This window comes from Cinclus cinclus, chromosome 31 (assembly GCF_963662255.1).
Source record: "Cinclus cinclus chromosome 31, bCinCin1.1, whole genome shotgun sequence".
NCBI lineage: Eukaryota > Metazoa > Chordata > Aves > Passeriformes > Cinclidae > Cinclus > Cinclus cinclus.
The window spans coordinates 989,727-1,015,000 of NC_085076.1; the positions used below are offsets into that span (position 1 = coordinate 989,727).

Here is a 25,274-nt window from a genome sequence, read left to right on the forward strand (position 1 = left end):
ACTGCCTGACCTGTCACAAAGAGGGCTGCAATTATTGCTGGAAATCAACTGTATTTCTTTTATGGAAGCAGTATTTAACCCATCCTCCTTTCCAACTGGGCTGTTAGGACCCTGACCTACAACCACTCCCATTCTGAAAAGCTGGCTAGATTCTCTGGAATCTGAGGTTCAGCTAGATTTAGAAAGAGTCGAGTAGTGTAATTTCAGTTTCTGTTTTATATTCAATTTGTACAACTATAAGCAACCAGTAAAGACAGGAAAAAAAAGAAGCCAGGCCCCAGAGCTCGTTCCTATTTCTTCTCAAAAAGAAAAGAACCCAAAAAAACTGTGCCCCAAACAATGAGTACAAAACACTGGCATTCAGGTGGATCAGTGGAGCACCAGGGGTTAAATCCACCACCTCCCTTTGTGGTTGCCAGTTCCTGTGTGTTGGTGAATAAATATTTACAAGTGAAACACCTGAAGTTTAAAAACTCACACAAAGAGCAATGGGGAAGATGAAGAAAGCTGATTGTAAGATTCATGCATGGGATTAAAAAAAAACTAATGGCTGCAGACAAGAATATAATGTAAAAATAAAAAACAAAGCTTCAGGCTTTCAGCATACAATCATGGAATGGTTTGGGTGGGAAGGGACCCTGGAACACAAGTCCTGTGAGGAACAACTGAGGGAGCTGGGGTTGTTTAGCCTGGAGAAAATGAGGCTCAGGGGTGACCTTATCACTCTCTACAACTGCCAGAAAGGTGGCTGTGGTCAGGTGGGGGTTGGTCTCTTTCTCCAGGCTGACAGAATGAGAGGACACAGCCTCAAGCTGCACCAAGGGAAATATAGGTTGGATTTTAGGAAGAAGTTTTTTACTGAGAGAGTGATAAACTACTGGAATGGTCTGCCTGGGGAGGGGGTGGAGCCGCCATCCCTAGATGTGATGGTAACTTTTTAAAAAAGTCTGGATATGGCACTTGGTGCCATGGTCTAGCTGAGGTGTCAGGGCATGGATTGTACTTTATGATCTTGAAGGTCTCTTCCAACCTGGTGATTCTGTGATTCTGTAAGAGTCACCTGGTTATTCTCCCTGCCGTGGCAGGGACACCTTTCACTGTCCCAGGCTGCTCCAAGCTCTGTCCAGCCTGGCCTTGCACACTTCCAGGGATCCAGGGGCAGCCACAGCTTCTCTGGGCACCCCGTGCCAAGGCCTCACCAGCTTCATTGGGAACAATTTCTTCCAAATACCTCATCTAAACCTCCTCCCTGTGAGTGTGAAGCCATTCTCCCTCATCATGTTACTCCATTCCTTGGGAATTGTCTCTCCCCGTGTTCCTTGTAGCTGCCTGAGGTCCTGGAAGGCCACAGTTAGGTCACCCCAAAGCCTTCTCTTCTCCAGGCTCAACATGCCCAGCTCTCAGCCTTTCCACCCAGCAGAGCTGCTCCATCCCTCTGATCATCCTGGAGCCTCCTCTGGACTCTCTCCAGCAGCTCCAGGTCTTCCCTGTGCTGTGGCCCAGGACTGAAGGCAGCTCTGCAGGTAGAGTTGTCACCTGAGTGGGGTAAAGGGACAGAATCGCCCTCTTTCCCATGCTGGGGGATCAGCCCAGGGCTCAGGGAAGGTTCTGAGCTCATGTGCAGCCTCCCAAGTCCCACCAGGGCTGCTCCATGTGCTCATCCCCAGCCTGGACTGACCTCCCAGCTGCAACACCAGCACCTGGGCTGCCTTAAACCACACTCCTAGGTTACAGTGTAAAGATGTGCCCAAAAGTATGTATTCTACCACCAGGTTTAAACCAGGTGGGGCAGTGATCCTTATCTCTGTGGGAGATATCCTCTGCTAATGGACCACCTGTTAAAAACCAGGAGGGGCAGTGTTCTTTATCTTTTCCACAACCCATCCTTCCTCCAGGAAGATACCTCCTGTTAAAGGGCCCTTGAGTCCCACTGCAAGACTGATAAAATTACATCATCCCAGTGTGAAGTGCTCCACCCAGGGGGGAGAAGCTAAACATTTCCCACCTAGATAAAAACTGAGTTTTGAAATAACAAGGCATCCCTTACTCACTGGTCTCCACAGGACAAGAGGTACCAGACCTTTCTACAGGATCACTAGTCCAACAAGACCACTTCATCTGGACTGCTACCACCACCTAACTAGCGAGGTGTCTGACTCTGGCAGAGGTTTTCCTTTTGTACTATCGCATGTATTTTATTTTTCTCTTTTTTCCTATTAAACTGTATTTCTGACTTGGAGTCTCTCACCGCTTTTGCTTTCAAACCACTACAAGCACAGAACTCCCCACCTCCACATCTGCCAGGTACCTTCATTCTCCACATCATCATTCATGAGCCCCCCGAGCCACCTCTTCCACTCCTCGTCGTCGGCCGTGTTGGGGTCGTACATGTCGGGGGTGATGTCGGGCGCGCGCAGCTCGGCCTCCAGCTGCCCCAGGGGAACGTCCTTCAGAGGCCGCTTGGAGCGGGTCCTGAAGGCAATCAGGCTGTCCTCCAGAGGCTGCAGGGACAGACAAAGCCTTCCTGAGGTTTGCAGCCCAGCCAAGCAAGCCTAACACCCCAAAAATATTCCTGCTGCCGAGAAATCGTTTGCTTCCATAGGCAGAGGAAGCTGAGGTTTCACTGCTCTCCCTGTCTAGCTGCTGTTCTTTATAAATATAAATGATGCCTTCAAAGTCTCTGCTGCTTAGTGTGTAAGTCTGAAACTTCCTATTAGGCGTTAGTAAGTTTTCTTCACAGGGTAGTTTGACAAAACAATCCCTTCCCAGCTGGAGAATCGAGGACAACTGGTACCCAAAAAGCAGAAACAACATCAAAGGAAAAGGGGGCAAGGCAAGGGGCTGAGAGTTCATAACTGGGGCTGTGGTTGGGTAATTGACCCCAATATACAGATGAACCAAAACTTATAAAAGTGTAAAAACTCATGACCAGGTTCCATCTTGGATTTGATTTGGGTGTAGCCCAAACCGGGCTCTTGCACTGACCAAAGTGGATCCTTTCAATAAACACTGATTTTATTCCTTTTGCTCTGTCTAGTCTCTGTTCCAGCTCAGCCTTTCCAGGCAACATATATACAAATATATTATTGCTCATTTATCAACTCTTATCAACCACCCAGGAAACAGTTTCCACTAGCAATACTTGATTCTTTCACTTAAGTTTTACTCTGACATTAATCTGGAGCAGCAGCCCAGCACTGTCTCTCCACCTCAGCCTTGCCCACGAAAACAGAGCAGTAAAACTTCTCCCAGTATTAAAATGGGACACTGGGTCTCTTGAGAACCTAATTCCTCAGCTTTTAACAGTAAAAATTGTGCCCGCAAAACATAACTACGCCAACAGGAAAATTTTCAAAAGGAAAACCATTTTCATTAGTTCTGGAAATGTTATAGAGTTACATTTAACAGCTGAAACAACAGCAGTGAGACTTATGAGCATAAACAAGTGTCATGACAAGAAACTAAAAGTCTGTGTCACTAACAATATTTTTAACAGCTGTCTGTGAATGCCCTGCACAGTACAGAGATTCAATTTCACAGAATCAAAGACCCAACTGAATCAAATGGTTCGGATAGGAAGGGACTTTAAAGATGATGATAGAATCCCCTGCCACAGGCAGGGACACCTTCCACCAGCCCAGGCTGCTCAGAGCTCCATTCATTATCTGAAATTACAGAAGGAGAGCAGAATGCAGTAAAAGGAGGAGCAGAGAATACCAGAAAGTCCCCAGAAAAACCCAGAAAGTCTCTTCCTCTCTTAACAAATTTTAACCAACAAACCCAGCAAGGTACCTGGTAGGAGTCCATGCAGACAGGGCTCAAGGCCAGCTCTTCATCCACTGCATGCAGCTTCTCCATGAAGGTGCTGTCCTTTGTTTGTTTGGGTTTGGGAGGTGGTGGGGGTCCCATGGGAACCACTTCAGCACTAATGTGTCTAACAACAGGTGTAGTGACCTTCTCCATCTAATTAAAAAGGCCTTTGTGTTAAAAGGTTTTATACAGAACAGAAATTTCCAAGGACAGAGTAAATATCTTTTTCTGCTTGACCAGAAATGGGAGAAATGCTTCACAGAAGGACATGGATTTTATTCCATTACACTCACTTTGGTTTTCAGAAAGTACAAAGAAATATGAGGATTTGCTGGAAAGGAGACATTTGGAAGATTTGAGTCTCAACACTACCAGAGCTGATAAACCTGAACACCAATTACTGTGGCAGAATCCTCCCAGAAATAAACTCATGGTGAGCAGAATATGGAAATATCAGTATAATATTGCTGGTTTTAGTCCCAGTGTCAGTTCCCATTCTTGTTTGCTGATTCTTGGCCTGTATCACACTGCACCTACCACTCCCTCTGAGTGTGCTCAGGCACACAAACACCTTTGTGCTTTTACCAAATTCACTTTCTGCTCCTAAGCCAAGCACAGGAAACCATTCACCTGCACTGCTCAGAAATTATCAGAAAAATAATCACTATCTAAGGAACTGACAACTGTTTCCATTCCCAGAGCTGTATTTTAGACTCAGCCCTTCCTACAGCCATCTGGCAGCTGCAACGTCCCCACAGCTTTAGGAACTTTTTTTGGGGGGGTTGGATTCATAAATTAGGAACAAAGAGTGTTTCCTCCAGCTCTACCTCACAGAGTGTCCCTCCCTCCTCGTCAGAGGAGCGCCTTGTCCTGGATCTCTTGGCCCCACGAGGAGAAGAAGCTGTGCTCTCCACATCGCTCTCCAGCAGGCTCTGCAGGGCAACAGATGCAGAACACCCTCAAACCATCATGCCACAATCAATAACTGCTTCAAATGCCATTTTCAAAGACTCTCTTTCAGCCAAATGAATAGTAGAGCATTGAAGAATGATTACTGGAAGGTCTGGGATGATCTACAAGTGTCCATGTGTTAAAATTAAGAGTGTTCTCCTGCCTCAGACACAGAGCTCTATGCTGAACAGACAGACCTTTGCACAAGCTGCATTTACCTCTTCTGCAGTCTCATCCTCATCTTCATCATCAGGCTGGTATTCTTCATCAGAGGAATCATCTTCCTCCAGGGGAATGTCCACAAACTGAGGAGGCTGCACACAAGAGAAAGAGGGTGACCACTGTTAATAGGAGGAGGAAGAGGCTGCACTCTAAGGGTGAACAGTCAGAGCAAATATTTCACACTGAGGAAACACCCTGAAGCTCAGAAAGGAAATCCTGAAGAAACCAAAGAAATTAATTACTAAAAGACTGGCAAAGGAAAGCAAGTGTTTTGAGAAGATGCAAGAACAGGCACAAATTATTTAGTATTTATATGATGGAAAGTGCATGAGCAGACACACCAGCTCAGAGATGGATTTAATACAAGAGTCTGCTCCAGCCCTCCAAAAGATCTCTGCAGCAAGCCTCCAGTATGGTCTCCCCTTTCCCAGCAATACTTCACTTACCTTCATCTCGTTTGCCTTCTTAATTGGAGAAATATTCCATGTTGGAATTACCTAGGGACAGCAAAGATACTTGGGCTGTGTCACACAGGCAGGGTCAATGTCATCAATCTAAGGAGCACCTGAGCTTGTGACCTTGCTCTCCACAGTGGCCAAGCAACAACAAAGCTCAAACAAAGCCTTCAAACCTCCCATGGGATTTCCAGGAAGCAAATTCAGGACAATGGACACTGGGAGTTCACTGCCCTTCCCAGCCCTGACCTGGCTCTGTGCTGCTCAGCTCAAATGAATCCTTTTTTTTTAAACACTGTTTTAACTGATTCTCTTCGTTTCAAGACTCGAACCACATTTACACTTCTCTTAGAGGGCCGCACAACCAAAGCCACAGAATAACAGGACAGGCAGAGTTGGAAGGGACCCACAGGGATCATCGAGTCCAACCCCAGGCGTTGCACAGACACCCCAACAACCCCACCCTGTGCTGGGAGCATTGTCCAAAGGCTCCTGGAGCTCTGGCAGCCTCAGGGCTGTGCCCATTCCCTGGGGAGCCTGGGCAGTGCCCAGCACCCTCAGTTTTTCCTGTATCCAGCCTAAACCTCCCTGGCACAGCTCCAGCCTGTCACTGTGCTGTCACTGTCACAAAGAGCAGAAGTTGAAGCTGCCCCTTGTGCAAGGGGAAGGTGCAACAGGAAAAGCAGATTATTTACTTACCCCTCCTTTCTCCACAACTTCCTTCAGTTTGGAACGAGTCATTTTGGGCTCCTGAGAGTTTAAAACAAGAAACAGCAACAAATTCAGTCCTTTCTTTAACGACAGACTTTTTCCCAACAACTCTTTACTATGAAGCTTTTCTCTTTTTTAAAATTCATTACCTTTAAATTCACTGCCTTTAAATTAATTATCTTACAGTGGTTCACAGTGACCTCAAAAATAACTCCTCATATTTGTTTCATAATTTACACTCAGACACTACTCACATCATCCAGGTGGCAAATTTGATAATGAAACCTAATTATTACAACAGGTAAATTACTTATTTGTTCTACCTCTTCTCCCCACATCCCATTATGGCCCAGGAAGGCAGAGTGGGGAAAATGTGCATTTGGAACATCTGCTAAAACAAACTGAGCAAGCTTTTTACTTACAAACAAAGGGATATCTTCTGTCTCACTGATGGCTGCCTTCATCATGGCCACCACGTGTTCATTTGTGATCACTTCCTAAAGAAACCCACAAAAAAGCAGGGTGTTGATTAAAGAGAAATATAACAAGTGTTAGAATAAGCTACCTGGAAATACATGGGGAAATTACAGTATTTGTAATTACACTGTAGCAAAAATGATTGTTCAAAGATCAGACAGTAAAATTTACAACAGCACAGCAGTGATTAAAACATCTGCACTCTCTGTGAATGCTCCCTAAAATAAATTCCCAGCAGAGAGAAAGAAAAAAGTCAAAACAAAAGCCCAGACCAGTTTCCCTGCTATCAGTAACCAGCCATGTCATGTATCAGTAAAATGTGCTGATCTCAGTCACAGGAGAAATGCTGCTGTGAAGCTGCAACAGAAAACCTAAATCTTGATAAAACTTCAATCTTTAAGCACTCTCAAGCTCCCAAAACAAGGGTGTAAATCTCTGGAGAAAGTATGTAATAATAATATCCAGTCTTTGAAACATTTTGCTACTGCATTCCAGCAAACACAGCACATATTTAGGAGAAATAGAGGAAGGTGGGAGAGACATAATATCCCAGCCTGCATTTTCTGAATGCCTCCATAAAACTCCTTGCACAGAATCCACTGCTGGATCTGCCTGAAAGAACCATGGCAGTTGTTTGCCACAGGGATGGCAAAAAGGGAAAATATCTGAGATTACCTGGATTTGAACAATTCTGGCTGCAGGGAAAACAAAAGTTAGGATTTCTGATCCTATTTGTTGGGAAAATAAACACTACTGCTCTCCAGATCACACTTTGGGATGAACTGAAAAGATTAAACAGAGGTGCAGAGTTAAGAGATTCACTCCAAAGCTGTGACAGCACAAATACCCTTCTGGTAGCTTCTCTCTGAGAGCTGTGTGATGGACATTAACTAGAAGTGATGCATTTCTGTCAGCACCACTAGAATGCCATCAGAATTTTATGATGAAACAGCTCATTCAAAAAAGGAAACAGAGTTCCCAGCCTACACCTGCTCAAGTGGGCCCAGAAGGACCATTTTAGTTCAGTTATCCCTGCTGTTGCTGTTCAGGAAAAGCAAAACAGGCCCAGGTGCCACTGTAAACATGGGGAAGTTGGGATCAAAGCAGGGTCCAGGTGAGTGGCACGTACACCACGTGATCCCATCTTCACTCATCGGATTTATTCCCTTTTTATCGATTTATTAGCAGACATCAGGACGTGGGTGCTGGCCAAGAATCAGGAATCCAGGAGCCCCCACGACTCTCCAGCAGCCTGGCCTGGAGCCCAGTGCCCCACACTCACATGCAGGATGTTCCTGACGTTGACCACTGTCAGGTTGTGCTGTTTGGCTCCATCTTCCAGGGTGCGATCCAGGGACTCGTCCAGTTTGATATCACAGGACAAGGAGCTCTCTTCTTCTGGGCTCTTCCCTTCTCTTTTCCGTTTGCTTGCCTTCCTCCTCCTCTTCCTCCTCTCCACATCCTCCCCGTCCTGCTCCTCTGAAAATCAGCAGAAATGGAATCTAAAACCTCGGCCGCTTCGCATGCAGCCCATTGTGAGAGGATGAGTTTGAAAAGAAACAGAAACTAGAATCCTGCAGCTGCTGAAACAGCAAAACTTCCATCAGCTGATAGGAGACCACCCAAACAGAAAAAGCCATGAGAACTAGAAAGACTAAAAAGTCTTTTGAATGATGCATTTGGGTTCTGCAGGACCTGACTGAGTTGCTCCATGAAGGTCATGCAGTTTCCACCTCCCCCAGAACGATTTTTATAGAATGGCCTCAGCAGCCTTTTCACACCTTTAACAACGCTGCAAAACTCCAGGTATCACCACAGAAAGAACAGGTTACAGTTTCCAGGACTTAAAAAGCACTTTCCTGCCTTGCTGACTCAGAGAAATAAAAGAATCATCATTTTCTCTGAAGAAGAGCAGTGATTTTTTTTAGTAGCCAAAAAGCGGAGAGATCAACTCCAGCAAGTTCCACTGGGACACCTGTGCTTTACTGAGACACTGAATTATGGAGCACAAGATGAAAACCTTGAAAAATACCCCTGCATCTACACAGCCCCCACCATCTTCACAATTCCAGAGTTCGCTGTATCAGTCACAACATTTATCCAGTGGAATAAACAGCCTCAAATCCAAATTTTCCTCATCATTCTGCTGGGACCACTCACCAGCTCTGGTGTTCTTCAGTGGCTTCATCATGGTGGGATTTCTGGCAGCCACCTGCAGGGAGCTTCTCCCTGGAGACTCTGGCACTGCACCAGGGGTTTCACTGGGATAAGGATCCCTCTGAGAACTCACTTCCACCTCTGTGTACAGCTTAGGGATTTTCCCTGGAAACAGAACACCCAGCTGTAGGCAGGTACACCAAAGGGACACACAGAGCAGAGATAACACACCAAAGTGTGTGCTACACCTAACCCTAGCAAATTAATTTTCCATTGATTTTCCATTGAATTTCCCATTCAAATACACCAAACCAACTGAACAAGTGCAACTGATGATGCAGCTGCACAGGGCAGCAGCAGCCCCATCCTGCTGGAAGCAGAGTCAGGCATAGAGATCCCATTCCAGCTATTTCAGCCTCGCTCCCTCACTATCAGCTGGGCACAGACATGCTCAAACCAGCCCTGTCACACAAACCAACTGTCAGAACCTGGTGATTTGTTCAGAACATGGTTGTAGTCCTTGTTGTACAAATGCAACTGCCACAGAAGAAGGGACAGACAAAGACAGAGGGTTATTCCCAGCTGGAACAGAACAGCTGGCTGCACCCTTGGGATGAATTTTCACCGTGGGCCAGTGAGCCCACACAGCTGCAGGGGTGGCTACAAACCCTTCAAACCCTTCCTCTCCTACTCTGAGCAGATCCACAACCTAGAAAACAACTGGGAACTGTCCTGTTCCACCTTCTTCCTTGACACAAACTCAGCTTTCAATCAAATCAGAGAGCTCATCACAGCAGCACGAGAACCAGAAACAACAATTGCGAGAATCATAGAATCCATCAGGTCTGAAAGGCCACAGAGGGTCACATCTGGTTCCACCTCCCTGCTCTGACAGGGTCATCCTAGAGCACAGGACTGTAACCAGGTGGGGCTGGGATAACCCCAGGGATGAGGCTCCACAGCCTCTCTGGGCTCTGCTCAGGCCTGGGCACTGCCCAGGGCAGAAGTTCTGCCTCCTGTGCAGGGACAATTGCTGGGCTCAGTCCCTGCCCGTGGCTCTGGTGCCATTGCTGGGCCCCGGAGCAGAGCCTGGGCCCTGCTCTGCCCTTCCCTGCACTCAGGGACACCCAGGGCTGAGGGCCCCTCCCAGCTGGGGCTCCTCTGCAGGCTGAGCAGCCCCAGCTCCCTCAGCCTTTCCTCGTGACAGAGATGCTCCAACTCCTCATCTCTGGCCTCACGGGAGCTAAGAAACAAGGTTGGGCTGCTCATTTCCCAGGGAACCACAGAATGGTTTGGGTGGGGAGGGACCTTAAAGCCCATCCAGTGCCACCCCTGCTATAGCAGGGACACCTTCCACTATCCCAGGCTGATCCAAGCCCTGTCCAACCCGGCCTTGGGCACTGCCAGGGATGAACAAACATCGGGAACGACCTCGTTTTCATTCTGATCTATAACATTTCCTGGGGAGGAAAAATAAAAAAATGAACACCACAAAATCCCAGGGCCCAAAGCCGCCACCTCTCTCGGTACCTTCCGCTACCGGGCTGCTAGGGCCCGCGGGGAGTTCCTGCCCGGGGCTCGGGGCCGCTTTCCCGGGGGGTTTCCTCCCGCCCTTCGGCGAGGCCTCTCCCGGTCCCCTCCCCGCGGGCCTGATGCAGCCGCTGCCATCAGCAGCGCCGGTCGCGGCGGAACCTCCGGGCAGCTCCGCGTCCTCCCCGCGTTCCCTCGGGCTCGGCGGCCCCGCCGCCGCCGCTCTGCGCTTCTTGCAGGGCAGCATCTTCAGTGCCAGCGCCATGGCGGCCGCGGGGCCGCTCCGGGGCTGCTGCGGGCCCCGCTCGGGCCGCCCGGTCCCGCTCCCCGCGCAGGAAGCGGAAGCGCGCGGGGCTCGCTCCGCGCATGCGCGGCCGGGCCCGGTCCCCGGCGGGGCCCCGGTGAGGCGGAGCCGTGGGGGTTTGAGGGGGGGGGAAGCACCGGGAGCGGACACCGCCATCTTCGCTGGGCGCCGCCGCCGGGGCGCGCTCCGTGCCCTCTCGCACACAAGAGACACGCACACACAAAGCCCCACGGCACGGCACCGCGCCCGCTGCCGGCCCCCTGCCCGCCTCTGCCGCCGGGGGTGTCGCCGTGGGGCCGAGCGGGTCCGCCCGGCGCTGCCGCCCTCACTCTCGGTGCTGTCGCCTCTCGGTGGGAGCGGGGCTCAGACACAGCGGACACACGCCCAGCGGCACCGTGCCCGGAACACCGACAGTTGCCGAGTCACCGCCGGGCGGGGCCGCCGCGGGCGGGGCGGGGCCGGGCGGGGCGAGCGCCGCAGCGGGACCAGTCGGCAGCTCCTGCATCCCGGCCGCGAGAGCATCCTCCGCACCGGGCCCCGCTCCCCCGCGGCCCCGGCCTCGGCGGGGCCATGGCCGAGATCACCAGTGTCCACCCCGGCTTCGGTGAGTGGGGCGGGGCCGCGGCGGCCCCGGCTGCGGCCCGTCTGTCCCGGCGGGGCCCCGAGATGCGCCCCCGGGGCCGGGCCGTGCGCGGCGCCTTCGGCCCGCTCTCGCCAGCCCGGGGCGAGATCCGCACCCGACGGCCGCGGTTCCGGTCCCTCAGCATTCCCCGGCCCCGCTCCCTCAGCGGCTCTCGGCCCCTCAGCATCTCCCGGTCCCGCAGCATCCCCCGGCCCCTCCGCCCCCGCCGGCCGGGCGATGCCGCTCCCCCCGCGGCCGCCGCCGCTCGCCGCCCGCCGCTGGGGCGGTGCCAGCGCTCGGCCGCGGGAGCGGGGCCGGTGTCGGCGGTCGGTGGCGGAGCGGGGGCCGGTGGCAGGTGCAGACCGGCCCGATGACGTGATGTCTGTGCCGGGCCGCGCCGCGCCCCGGCCTTTGTTCGCTCTCCCCGGGGCGGCTGCGGCACCGACACCGGCGCCACAAGGCGGGGCTTGCCCGGGGCACCGGGGGATGCTCGGGCGGCGGCGGCGGCGTGGCCGGGGCGGGGAGGGGAGGGGGAACCGGCCCGGCCGAGCGCTGGGGGACCGGGCGGAGCCGGGAGCCGGTGCCGGGAGCGCCGCGGGGGCGATGGGGAAGCTCCAAACCCCGCTCAGCCCCGTGCGGGTCCTGCCCGGCATCGCTCGGGGTTGGGATGGTTTTGGGTACTCGGGTTTGGGATCATTTTGGGTACTTGGGTTTGGGATGGTTTTGAGTGCCCTGGTTTGGGATGGTTTTGAGGTGCCGTGGTTTGGGATGGTTTTTTGTGCTCAGGTTTGGGATGGTTTTGGGTACTCGGGTTTGGGATCATTTTGGGTTACTCGGGTTTGGGATGGTTTTGGGTGCCCTGGTTTGGGATGGTTTTGAGTCCTCAGGTGTGGGATGGTTTTGGGTGATCACGTTTGGCATGGGTTTGGGTGCTCAGGCTTGGGATGGTTTTTGGTGCCTGGGTTTGGGATGGTTTTGGGTACTCGGGTTTGGGATGGTTTTTGGTGCCTGGGTTTGGGATGGTTTTGGGTACTCGGGTTTGGGATGGTTTTTGGTGCCTGGGTTTGGGATGGTTTTGGGTACTCGGGTTTGGGATGGTTTTTGGTGCCTGGGTTTGGGATGGTTTTGGGTACTGTGGTTTGGGATGTTTTTGGGTGCAGCCCCAGGGCGAGGAGGGCAGGGGCCGCAGTGCTGGGGGTTCCTTCAGCACTGAGCATCCAAAGCACTGCCCCTGCCTGTCCTGCAGTACCCACTGACCTTCCCCTCCCACCTTCCAGCCCCTGTGCTGCTTTTCCTCTGAACCCCGAAGTACTCAGGGATATTCCTCCATCCAGCACCATTTACCTCATGGAAAACCCTCTTCCCTCTTCCCTGGGATCCAAGAGCCACGTGCTGTCACCATTTAACCATTAGCCACCCTTGGGGTATCCTTAGCAAACATCAACTTTAAAAGGAGTTTTTTGGTGATTTTTGATTTTGTTTTGGTCGAACTGTAGCATCACATCGGAACAAAGATCTCTTCCATAAAGTTTGGATAAAAAAGCAAAGTTCTGCTGTGTTGGAGGGAGGTGTCAGGCTGTGCTGCCAATTTCAGGTGGACATTGGGCATGGGGAGTGCTCTGAAAGCTGCAAAAGCTTCTCTAAAATTGGGTTTAGGCATCTTTAGGTCGGTGTAGTTCTCAGCTCTAGGGAATTATAGAGATGGGACTGATGGATGGATGGAATGCTTACATAAACAGGAGCCTTCAGGCAGGACAAGGGGGACTGTGAGTAACTGAGGCACAAACAGGCCCTGGGTGAGATGAAGTGGGACACAGCAAACCTCAAGCCACGTCATGAGGCTGGGGAGCTTTTTGCCACAGAACATCATGGGAGCCAAATATAAGACCTGAAATAATATTTAAAGCTGAAATAATTTTTAGAGTTACGATAATTCAGTGAGAGAAAAGATTTATTTGGTGCTTTCAGGCGTCACTTTTGGGTGCTGCTTCTGGAATTGTCCCATCAGAGGTGCAGGAAATGAAGGTAAAAGAGCTGATCCTGTGAGGACACAATAGAAACAAAACACACACCAAGAAGCAAGAATAAGAATAAGAACGAGAATTAAGTTTCAGCATTTTTCTTACACATCCACCAAAGCCTTTTAAGCTGAATGATATCCAAACAAGCTGTTAAAGACCATTTGCCTCATATCAAAGAGGGAACATTAAATAACAAACTAAAGTAGGGTCTTTGGGGCAGTGTTTTGTCAATATTATGAATTCTTCTTGTTTTAGTTAAATCAATCCCAGGCTCTGCAGTGGGACCTGAGACAGGTTTCCCTGTGGAATCAATCGCCACAGCCAAAGATTCCAACTGCAGGTCAGAAAGGCTTCTGTCTAACTACAAGTGGTTTTTCCAGTTTTGGGAGCAGGCAAAATAATCTTCCCTGAGTCTGTCAGGTGCTCAGTTTACAGCCTGTTAGCCTCAGTAAAAGGTGATGTGGGAAGAATTGAGAAAACCCAAACTCATGGTGCTTTCTCTAGCTCCAAGGATGAGGCTGAAGATTATTTCTTCCTGTTTGTGGTACAGAATGAAGAGGAAAATTAGACAAGTTTACCTTTTTTTAACCAGCTGTCTCATTTGGGTACTGCCAGGATTGTCATGACAAGGGTTTTTTGGTAAAGGAGTGGTTTTGTACAATTTGTGAAAGAAACAGACATCGGGTTAGAGGGCTTTTTGCTTGTTTGCTTGCTTGCTGGCTTCCAAAAAGTAAAAGAAAATGGCTTTAAAACCAGGAATACAAAAACCAGTTACATGAAGAGCCTGGCTCTACCTTCATAAAACCTCCCACCAAGAAACTGAAGACAGCAAAAAATCCCCTCCTTTCCCTCTCCTTTTAAGACTGAACAACCCCAGCTCTTTTTGCACCTCCTTCTCTTCCACTTGCTCTCCATCTTCCATCCACCCCAGCCTTCCAGTCCTCTCAGAATTGCTGGAGGATGTCAATGAAGTGTCCTGAGGAGCTCAGCACCACTGGTTTCATTCTGTGCCTTAGTAAAACTTCTTCAAAGTAATCCATCAGCAAATAAGCAGATAAAAATGAATGAGGTATATATATTTTTTTTATTCTGCTTTGCCATTACCGATTAACACAGCTGGCATAAAATCTAGAAAGTATCAGATAATCCCTAAATGTAAATCCAGGATTTTCTCTCTGTTGGTTTGGACACTGGATTTCCATGGGAGATTTTATGTTTAACCTTGGCCTCAGCCACAAGGGCCAGGGCAAATCAACCATTTCAAGGCAAAGGGATATTTTAAAAATTTGATAATAACGATTATCTGAGATCCAGCATTATGGCCATATTTGTTACTCCCTCCCCGTTGTGAAAATAGAATTGTGTAACGTTCCTGAACAGGGCATTAAAAAAATAAAAGAAAATGCTTCCTGCACATCAAGAGCCCACGTTCCTATGGAGATGCTGGTGATGCAGGAGCTGGGCTTGGCAAGATAAGGCAGTCAACAGTTTGAGATCCTTAGCTCGTGGAACACAGGTCAGGCATGCCTTAGGAGTGTGAGAAATAAATTTAGAACTACAAGAGATGTCTGGGGAAGCTGTGCTAGGCAGATCCCAGAATGAGGAGCTCGACAGGACTGTGTAGATCTGCAGCCAGGTGTGCTGGAGCCCCAGCTCGGTCCTCACTGCTTTGTCTTCCCGCAGATGTGTCTCCCGTGGTGGCAGGACTCATTGGAGCCACTGTCCTGGTGGTTTCTGTCTCAGTCACAGTCTTTGTGTGGACATGCTGTCACCAGCAGGCAGAAAAGAAGCACAAAACCCCCCCGTACAAATTCATTCACATGCTCAAAGGCATCAGCATCTACCCGGAGACCTTGAGCAACAAGAAGAAAATCAACCGGATCCGGAGAGACAAGAACGGCACGGCCAGGGAGGGGGGCAGGGGGAACCTCCTGGTGGATGCTGCTGAATCTGGGCTGGTGGGCCCTGACAAGGCTCTGGAGGGGCCCCCCCACGTCGACCAGCTCCCCATCAAAGTAGATTATGGAGATGAACTCAGCCCAGATCAAAGCCTCACTCCAGGAGGGAGTAAAACCTCCTCCCCATCTTCCCCGGGTGATGATGTCATGCTGGGAGACCTGACTTTCTCAGTGGACTACAACTTCCCCAAAAAGGCTCTGGTGGTCACCATCCAGGAGGCTCACGGGCTGCCCGTGATGGACGAGCACACGCAGAGCTCTGACCCCTACATCAAGATGACAATTCTGCCCGACAAGAGGCACCGTGTCAAGACCCGAGTGCTCCGCAAGACCCTGGAGCCCGTGTTTGACGAGACCTTCACCTTCTACGGGATCCCCTACAGCCAGCTCCAGGATCTGGTGCTGCACTTCCTCGTGCTCAGCTTCGACCGCTTCTCCCGGGATGATGTGATTGGGGAGGTGATGGTGCCCCTTGCAGGGGTGGATCCCAGCACTGGCAAGGTCCAGCTGACCAGGGAGATCCTCAAAAGGAACATCCAAGTAAGTCACTTCCATCTAGGGTGACTCTTTGGCTTGTGTTTGATCGCAGAGCTTTTGATCCAGGAGCCTCCGTGGTTTAACGAGCAGGAATAATGCAGATCCTCAGCCATGCAGCCTGGTTTTCCCCAGATGTGTATTTTTGTGTGATATGGCTGTGGTTTTTAGTTGGGTGCTTCTCTGCTGTGTGAAGTTGATAAGGTTTTTGGATAAGGTTTTGTCACTCCTGAGGCACAGGAATGATGAATGTTATGATGGATGGTGCCAATCAAAAAGGCAAATTCCCATCTCCAAATAAAAGCTGATGTGATAACAGAACACTCATCTGCAAACCTCAGTGAGAGAGGGAGATTTCTCTGATCTTTCCAAGTTTAGACCCCTCTACTTGGAATTATTTACAGCTGAATTGCGGCTGTAAAATGTGTCAGTGGAGCCTGACTGGATTCCCCTTGTCCTGGAGCAGAAATCAGCTCCCAGGAATTCCATCCCAGATGGGCTGGTTTGGGAACAAAATGCAGACATCTAAAATTTGGGTGAAGTGAATCCCACTCTCAGTGCCTGGTGTTGTAAACAGAAGGATGAGCACTCTGGAGCAGATGTTTGTGTGCTCAAGAGGAGGAGGAGGAACTTCAGATTTTAATCTTCTTGCTCAGCTGATTTCTGCTGCCCATCTCCCAGGTTCAAAAGCAAAAGGCATTTGAGCTCACTCATTGCTGCAACATCTTGGGAAACATTGCTGGGCTCTATCAGATCCTTCCTTATGTCCTAGAATGGCATTATTTAACTTGAAATGTTTCTATTTTATGGGGTTTTTTTGTTTGGTTGATTGGGTTTTTGTTTGTTGTTTTTGTTTTTTCTCAGTATTATTTATAGGAGATTCTATGTCATGACCCCAGCAAAATAAGAGTTCTGGTAATTACTTTGCTCTTCTTCAGTTCTAGTAATGCTTTACTTTATGATAAAACAAGTAGCTGGTTCAGGGTCTTTAATTTATTTTTTTTTCTTCAGTGCATTGTCTGGATCTCTTAGAAGTAATGGATTAAAAATAGATAATAGATTAAAATTAAATAATAGATTAAAAATAGATTTAAAATATTTAAATATAAATAAGTATAAACATATATAAGTTTAAATTATTTAAATATAAATAATTTTAATCAAGGATAAAAATTATTTCACATTTGTTAATAATCAAAAACTTATTTACCTTGGTGCCAGATGTTCATGCTTGAAAAATCTGCATCATTCCACGGTGCCAAAACAGCCATCACTGAACAAAGTGTGTCAGGAAGGTTCAAAATCTGGGATACAGAATTGCATTTAACACCCAGTAATGACCCAGTGACCCAAGCCAGGCCTACATCCCATCCTGGTGAACATTCCAAATAGTTTCTAAGTCACAATGACAAACTGAAAATTACTTTAAAGCAGAATCCCAGAATGATTTGGCTTGGAAAGGAGCTTAAAGATCATCTCATTCCAACGTCATGCCATGGGCAGGGACACCTTAGGACCAGAAGAACCCCAAAACTCTTCATAATATCCTCACTCCCCAAAAAAATCTGTCCTTGGCTGCTGTATTCTTCTGTATCCAAGGAGCCAAAGTTCCAAACATTTCCCTTCCAGGAACTTGTTCATATATTTGTTCTCCTCCCAAAATTTTGCACAAGCAGAAAATTACCAGCAGCTGGATTTCCATGGTCCTTGTGAGTCCCTTCCAACACAGGATAGTTATCATTGTGTGATTCCCTGCATCTGAAAAACTCCTGTTCAACACACAGAAACCACTCAAATAAAAAGGAACCACCCAAAGAAAATGAATATGTTCCAGGCTGAAGTTCACACCCTGCATTTTTCCTGCTAAGCTGAGCAGAGGAGCATTGACAGGACTTCACCTCAGAGCACAGAGTGGAGCATTTGCTGTTGTGCTTCACTGTTCTAAAGGAGAAAAATCCCTTCCTTGGGGCCTCACAGACACTTTGCTCTGCCAGACCCCAGTCTCTGATGGGGCAGGGGGAGGTTTGAAAGAATTTGGGAGAAAGCCCGAAGTTTTGGCAGCTCTGTGACTGACACCACACAAGTTCCCAGCCTGGCTAATGCTGTTCACCTTGACAGCAAATAAACTCCATCTCAATTAGTGCCAGCTCAGTGGAAGTTAACACACACCATCTGGAAACCAAAACTAATTATCTTAATGGTATGTTAATGCAATGTTACTCTTTGAAAGGATGCACAGCAGGTTTAACTGTGAGATCAGAGATAAAACCTGTTCTGGTTTTATCTTCTTTTCATCTTCATCCTATAGCTTTGCAGGCTGAACTGATGGTGAGAGTGTCAGGACAGTCCTGAAGAGCCTGAGGGGCTCAGCTACTGAAGCTCCATCAAAAATCAGTGGAATTTGAGCTCCTAAACCCCTCAGAGCCCTTTAGTAACAGATCCCCAAAGGCAGCCTCTCTCAGAAGGTGCCACCATGTTTCCGCTCCTTGAAATGCAGAGTTCCAGGCTGGGGGGATGCTCACAGATGTGGGGTGGTTTCCCTTCTGCAGCTTGGGCACCAAGAACGACCTGTGGCTCATTTTCCCACTCTTCAGACATTTGGCACAAGGAAAGGAAATTCTGGGGACCTCCAAAAATTGCCCCTGTGTCTAAGACCACCTTGTCCTAACGAGTTCTGTGTGTTCCACCCTGCCAGAAGTGCATCAGCAGAGGGGAGCTGCAGGTGTCCCTGTCCTACCAGCCCGTGGCACAGAGAATGACCGTGGTGGTGCTGAAAGCCAGGCATTTGCCAAAGATGGACATCACTGGCCTCTCAGGTAGAAGCTATTTTCTCCAGCTCTGAGTGGGTGGGAAAAAGATAAATCCCCAAGTTCACTTGCAGGGCTTTTTGCCTTGTTCTAGCTGAAGATCTTCATTGTTCACACACTTTTCCTCAAATTCTCCCAAAGGGTGATGGATTGCTCTGTGTGCTCCATCACTCACCTGTGGGTGGTTGTGCAGACCAGCCTAAATCCTTTCTGCTGGGAGTTCTGGCTGCTTTATGCAGGTGGGGGTTTGTGAAGGAAGCAGATCTCCAGAACAGGTTGGATGTTCCATGGGATCCACGGGCTGAGGCCATTGGTGTGAGGAAAGCTGGGAAAACTTGCTGGAAGGGGCTGGACACGAGCCCAGGTGTGCCCAGATGTGCCCTGGTGTGCCAAGGTGGCACAATGGCACCTGGCCTGGACCATCCCCTGTGCTGGGCACTTCTGAGGGGCCTCAAATCCTGGGGTCAGTTTTGGGCTTCTCATTTCAAGAAGAACCTGGAAGGGCTGGAGTGTGTCCAGAGCAGGGGAAGGGGGTGGAGAATTCCTGAGGGAGCTGGGAAAGGAGCTCAGCTGGAGAAAAGGAGGCTCAGGGGGGACCTTGTGGCTCTGCACAACTCCCTGACAGGAGGTGACAGCCAGGGGGGATTTGGGATCTGCTCCCAGGGAACAGGGACAGGAGGAGAGGGAACGGCCTCAGGCTGGGCCAGGGGAGGTCAGGGTGGACATCAGCAGGAATTTCTCCATGGAAAGGGAGGTCAGGGATTGGAACTGCCCAGGGAGGTTTGGAGTGCCCATCCCTGGAGGTGTCCAAGGAGCACCTGGAGGTGGCACTGAGAGCTCTGGGCTGGGGACAAGGTGGGGATTGGGCACAGCTTGGACTGGATGCTCTGGGAGGGCTTTTCCAGCCTCAGTGATTCCATGGCTCTGTGGTCCTGGGTAGCTCTGCTTCCATGGCTGGCTCTGTCTGCCTCAGGCCCTGCCCCTGGAAGAGGAGGGGGACAAGTGTGACAAGAAGCAGGGACAGACTCAAGACTGGAGAGGAGGAATTAGAGATAGTTCTGGCCTGGTGTTTTGGGTGTTTTTTTTCTGTTGTTTTTGCTGGGTTTGTTCTTGTGCTGTTTTGAAAAGAGAAGAGCAGCTGTTCTGGCTTTCCTATTTCAGAGATTTTCACACTCCTGAATTCCCTTAGTAAAATCTCTTTCAGGATTATGAGGAAATGGGAATCAACTTGAGATTCAGTCACAGCCTGATTGAGAACATAGTGCTGGCTTTACAGCTTTCTCCTGAACACCTCAGAGGGAATGCAGACAAATGCAGACTAAGCTTAATTATTGTACATTTTACTCTTTCCTTAAGGAAAAAAATAAGAAAAAGCTGTGCATGTGTAGTCTCCAACCACAGGATAAAATTTTCAGTGATGTCCTACCTGCAGAATCTTGTGACTTAACACTGTTTATTTATATGATCCTTGTATTATGCATAAACCCATTTCAGCTGGATAAAAAAAAAAAAGAAGGTGAAAAATAGGCAGTGCCAGCTAGGCAAGGGCCTTCCAGCTTCAAAACTTGCATGGAATGAAAAAAAAAAAAAATCCCTTAGTGGCTGGTTTCTTGATTGTAATCCTCCACCAGTGTCTGCATAAAGAGCAGCTGCATAAAGAGGGCTGGGGGAGGCTGGGGGGAAAAGGGAGGCTTTGTTTTAAACTTTATTCTTTCCCAGTACCTTCTGCTGGCAGCATTTCCCATCTGGAAGTTTCTGAAACTGCCTCAACCCTTTGCTGGGCTGTCCTGAACAAGGGTGGGGTGCTCAGTCTGGGGCACAGAGGGATTTGGGGTGACCTCAGTGCTGGAAGGAGCCAACAGGGACAGGGATTGTTTATGAGGGCTTGGAGTGGTAGGACAAGGGAGAATGGCTTCAAACTGCCAGAAAGGAGGTTCAGTTTGGATATTGTGAAGGAATTCTTCCCTCTGAGGTGAGTGAGGGTGCCCAGAGGAGCTGTGGCTGCCCCTGCATCCCTGGAAGCGTCCAAGGCCAGGCCGGAGCCGCCTGGGGTAGCGGAAGGCGACCCTGCCCATGGCAGGGGTGGAATGGGATTTTTAAATCCTTCCCAACCCAAACCAGTGCGTGCCAGTGGTTCACAGCCTGTCCTGGGCTGTGTCATTGTCTCCTCCCTCTCCCCCCAGCAGACCCCTACGTCAAGGTGAACGTTTACTACGGGCGCAAGCGCATCGCCAAGAAGAAAACCCACGTCAAGAAGTGCACTTTGAACCCCATCTTCAACGAGTCCTTCATCTACGACATCCCCGTGGATCTGCTGCCCGACATCAGCATCGAGTTCCTGGTGATCGACTTTGACCGCACCACCAAGAACGAGGTTGTGGGGAGGCTGATCCTGGGGGCTCACAGCGGCAGCGCCGCGGGCGCCGAGCACTGGCGCCAGGTCTGCGACAGCCCCAGGAAAGCCGTGGCCAAGTGGCACAGCCTGAGCGAGTACTGAGCTCAGGCCAACCCCTAGGACAGACTTAAACCTTGTTTTAGCTGTAGGACTAAACTACTTTTCGTTGAGAAGCAGCAGCTGATTGGTTCTCTTAGTGATGTGGTTTTTGCAGGGCACTAAAAAAAAAAAATTCTAAGGAGCATTAAAAACGATGGGGAATAAATGATTTAAAGAAAAAAAAAAGGTACCACGAATATATATAACAGTGTAATCACGCTATTGCATGCCTACTACAAACTGAAATTAGTATAACTGCCAATATCAAGTTGCAGGTTTTAATACAATTATCTGTCACTATGGAAGTTGTGTTTGTGCCGAGCTGTCTTTGCTGGTATTCACCAAGATTGGCCTGTCTTCATTAGGCTTCTCCCAAAGTTTCTGAATTCTGCTGTTTAACCTCTAGTTTCTTGTTAGTTTTGCCTGCCCATTGGTTCTTGCAGTTCTGTTCTGTGCTGGTTTGGGAGTCCCAACTGCGTTTCCATGTAGAGCTGGGTTAGAATTCTGCACTGGCACAAAAGGAAAATACAGGGAAAATGGCACTGGCCTCCAGAGAAGAAACAGTTCTGTGTCAGGCATTGAAATCCTTGTTGTTGTGATGTACCTGGGGAGCTGCGAGGTCACAACATCCAAGACTTGACTCTAAAATCCAAACCCCATCAAACTGATCCTGTTGCTTTTGCCACATGGGGGTCACACAGGCAGGATCCCACAGACTGTAGGAATTGGGGAAATCCTGCTCAGTTTCATTTTATTTAATCCTGTCTGTGCATGAAGGGCCCAAGAAAACCCAAACACTGATGTGTCATTGATTGGTAAAGAAACTCTTAAACATTAAATGTCAAATTCTACCTGGCTGATAATTTCTGTTTAATGGCAAAACAAAGCTGAGATAGGGAAGGGTCCTGAAGGCAGAGCTGGTTGATGAAAAGGTGACAAAACTTCCCTTCATCCATGCTGGAGCCAATTTGCATTAGACATGATCCTGCAGTCACCTAAGAGCCAGCTCCCAAAAGAAGAAAAGACACGGGGCAAAGCCTGGCACTAAAAATGTCCCAGACCTGGAGTTTCAAGGCAGCTTGGAGGAATTCTGAAATCCTGCCTGAATTCTGAGCCTGGAAACCACCTGCAAGGGGAAAGATGGCCCTGACCAGAGGGACCTTGAGCACCTGAGGCTGTTTTAACCCTGCAGAGTCAGGAATTTGGAACACAAGTTCATAAAGGTTGGCAGCAGCTGCCTGAGATCTGGTGGTGCTCACACAGCCCTGGAGCTGCCTTTGGATGTAAGCAGAGCATCCTGGCACCTGGATTTGGGTATTCTGGCCACAGCCCAGCCAGGGCACAGATAAGGGTGATAACTGGCAGCAAATAATTCATGGTAACCAGTGTTGGTGAACTGAGCAGAAATAATTATAACTGAAATTGTTCCTGGGCTCTCCAATGGAAATGCAGAAGCAGAACTGGGTTTGCAAAGAGGCTCCTTGACAGCCCCAGGTTTTCAAGAAACCTTTGGTTGCTCCCAGGCAGCCAGTCTGCTCTGAGCCCTGTGGGATGCAAATAACAGATTATCATTTTTTTAAAAATGAAGATCATTTAACTACTTACAGGACTTGACTACTGAATTTCATATCCCTGTTGGAAAAATGATCCTTTTCACCTTCTTTCCCCCCTGAAATGGGAACAACTGAGCGAGGCTCTCCTGGTTCCCCACGAGGCATCAGGGAAGAAGCAGCTCTGTATGAACAGACAGCACTTTGTGAGCTGCCACCACTCTGGCATCTCTTCCTAAGGCATTATTTTTGGAAAGCTGATTTTTCTCACTCACAGCCACTTACTCACTGGCCCTCCCTCCCAGGCTGTGGCTCCTGGAGGCTGCAGCTCCATTTCTCAGCAGACACAAGCGTGGACTTTGTTCCCCTTCACCCATCCCCACGACCAGGATTTCTGCCTGAGGTTGTAGTAGATTTTATCAGTGTCTTAAATGCTTTTTGGCTCGAGCTCTGTGGCTCACAGAGAATGAGTTCCCCGTTGGAAATTGCTGTAGATCTCTTTCAATCCTAGTTTTTTGCACTAAGCAATTGTGCTGCTGCAATTCAAGCAACCGTCACAACTTTTCCTCAGAACATGCTTTCCAACACCACTCCAAAGATCTGACCACGACTAACAGCAGCAGCAAAATTCCCCTCTCCCTTCGGTGTGAAAAGCATGATTAAGCCTAGATGATCTTAAGATTCCTTTAGTTGCAAAGGAAAGATGAATTTCTTGTCAAGGAAACATGCTCAGGGTAAATAGACTTAGGCTATCGGGCAGGTAGGAGTAGCTCCAACACTCTTCTGGAATAATAGGAAACTGAAAATGTGCAGATATATATTTTTTAAAACATAAAATAGACAGTAAGTGACAGCGGACTCACTGTAAAATCTCCCAGGTGTGGTTATTCTTTACCTTGTGTCTTCTATTGTAAAATGAACTTGGACAGTTACAACTTTGTGTGGAAAAAAAAAAAGAAAAAAGGCAAAAAACCTAACTCAACCTGTGTGAAACTGCATAATGCTATAAGCTAACCTACATTCTGTAATGCTACCTTGTATGTTGAATTTGTTAACGCACATTGAGCGTGCAAATAAAAATTAAATCACTTTAATTTTGCTGCCTTTGCTGTGTGTGACCGTGGGCAACAACCAACACGACTGAACACTCCGAGGATTTGCTTCTATAAATATGCATTTCTGCTGAAAATGTGCATTTAATTCACAGGAAAAGCACACACAGAATAAATCTCAGTGGAGTAAAGAAACACAACAGAATCCTGGCACATTAAGTATTAAATGAAAGCAGGTCTGGAAGAGAGGATTCAGGTCGACCTGACTGTGGTCACGCAGCACCTGAAGGAACCAACAAGGAAGATGGAGAGAAACTTTATTTATAAAGGCCTGGAGTGACAGGACAAGGGTGAACGGCTTCAAACTGACAGAGAGGCCCTTTAATTTGGATATTGGGAAGGAATTCCTCCCTGTGAGGGTGGGCAGGCCCTGGCACAGGGTGCCCAGAGCAGCTGTGGCTGCTCCTGGATCCCTGAAGTGCCCAAGGCCAGGCTGGACAGGGCTTGGAGCAGCCTGGGACAGTGAAAGGTGTCCCTGCCCATGGCAGGGGGGTGGCACTGGATGATCCTTAAGGTCCCTCCCAACCCAAACTATTCCATGATTCCATGATTCCTTTTTACTTAAGCCTTAGACCATCCCAAAACATTCAGTAACCCCCACAGCAGTATAATCTGGTTTAATCTGGCACAATTTTGCATGAACAAATATCATTAAGTTGAATCCAAGTGGGAAGAAAGGACGTTACGTGGGCAGAAAAAGAAGCAATTTGATGCCAGGGTTTGTAATTCAGAAGCGTTCCTGGACCCCTGGTCAAAACTGAATTCTCCAGGAATGTTTTTGTCCATCCCACTCCGTGCAGTCCCCCTGGAGCACAGGGATTTGGCTTCTGGGGTTTGTTTTTCTGCAGCTGCCCATCAACAGCACCCAGAACAACATTACTGGGCACAGAGCCACGGCTTTAGAAAAGGCCAAACAGCCCCGGGCTGGGTTTCCCCAGCAACAGATTCCAGCCTTGTGTCGGCTCTCTGCTCTCCTAGAGAGCTCTTGGAGCAGCAAAAAACTTCCAGAGCTGCTTCAGGTGTCTCAGAACATCTGAGCTTCAGGTCTCACCTGCGAGGAGCCAGGAGGTTTCAGCCCCGGTTTTACAGAGGTGGGTGACGACCCTGGAGAAGGAACACAGCCAGTACAACATTGTTTGGCACTGAGGATCACAGAATGATGATTTGAGGTTGGAAGGGACCTTAAAAATCATCCAGTCCCTGGGCAGAGACATCTCCCACTGTCCCAGGCTTCTCCAAACCCCATCCGACCTTGCCTTGGGCACTTGCAGCAGCTCCAGCTCCAGCAGCTCCAGCAGCTCCAGCTCCATCCCAGCTCTGGGATGTCACAATGTCCAATGTCCTCTGCTTTCCATGCCTGGGAGCACCTTGTGTGCCTCCTCCAACATGACCAGAGTTATCACTAAAATCTTACTCTAGCTCTACCTGGGACAAAGGCAAAACCCATCCAAGTGCAGCAGGGACTGTCCCAGGCTCAGCTGTTCCAGCCACACTGGGGATGGAGGGACTGGAACACACAAGTTTATTGAGCTTGGCCAGAGCTCTGCTCTGGAGATTCA

At 49.1% G+C, this 25,274-nt stretch overlaps 2 protein-coding genes across 3 annotated transcripts in view; one reads left to right on the forward strand and one right to left on the reverse strand.

Annotated features, from left to right (window-relative positions):
- LOC134055340 (GON-4-like protein) overlaps positions 1-10,787 on the reverse strand; it is a 30,503-nt gene extending 19,716 nt beyond the window's left edge. For both annotated transcript variants that reach the window (XM_062511633.1, XM_062511631.1), the window contains exons 1-10: positions 10,314-10,787; positions 8,787-8,948; positions 7,909-8,105; positions 6,572-6,646; positions 6,138-6,188; positions 5,430-5,480; positions 4,980-5,075; positions 4,638-4,742; positions 3,793-3,963; positions 2,309-2,501 (exon numbers count right to left, since the gene is read on the reverse strand). In XM_062511633.1, coding sequence (XP_062367617.1) covers positions 2,309-2,501; positions 3,793-3,963; positions 4,638-4,742; positions 4,980-5,075; positions 5,430-5,480; positions 6,138-6,188; positions 6,572-6,646; positions 7,909-8,105; positions 8,787-8,948; positions 10,314-10,773 — 1,561 coding nt within the window. In that variant the 5' untranslated portion in view covers positions 10,774-10,787. The remainder of the gene's footprint in view (positions 1-2,308; positions 2,502-3,792; positions 3,964-4,637; positions 4,743-4,979; positions 5,076-5,429; positions 5,481-6,137; positions 6,189-6,571; positions 6,647-7,908; positions 8,106-8,786; positions 8,949-10,313) is intronic.
- Positions 10,788-11,187: 400 nt separating this feature from the next.
- SYT11 (synaptotagmin 11) lies at positions 11,188-23,800 on the forward strand. Its single transcript, XM_062511560.1, has 4 exons — positions 11,188-11,221; positions 14,944-15,758; positions 18,448-18,568; positions 20,743-23,800. The coding sequence occupies exons 1-4, from the start codon at positions 11,188-11,190 to the stop codon at positions 21,054-21,056; spliced, it is 1,284 nt and encodes a 427-aa protein (XP_062367544.1). The 3' UTR covers positions 21,057-23,800.
- The last annotated feature ends 1,474 nt before the right edge of the window (positions 23,801-25,274 follow it).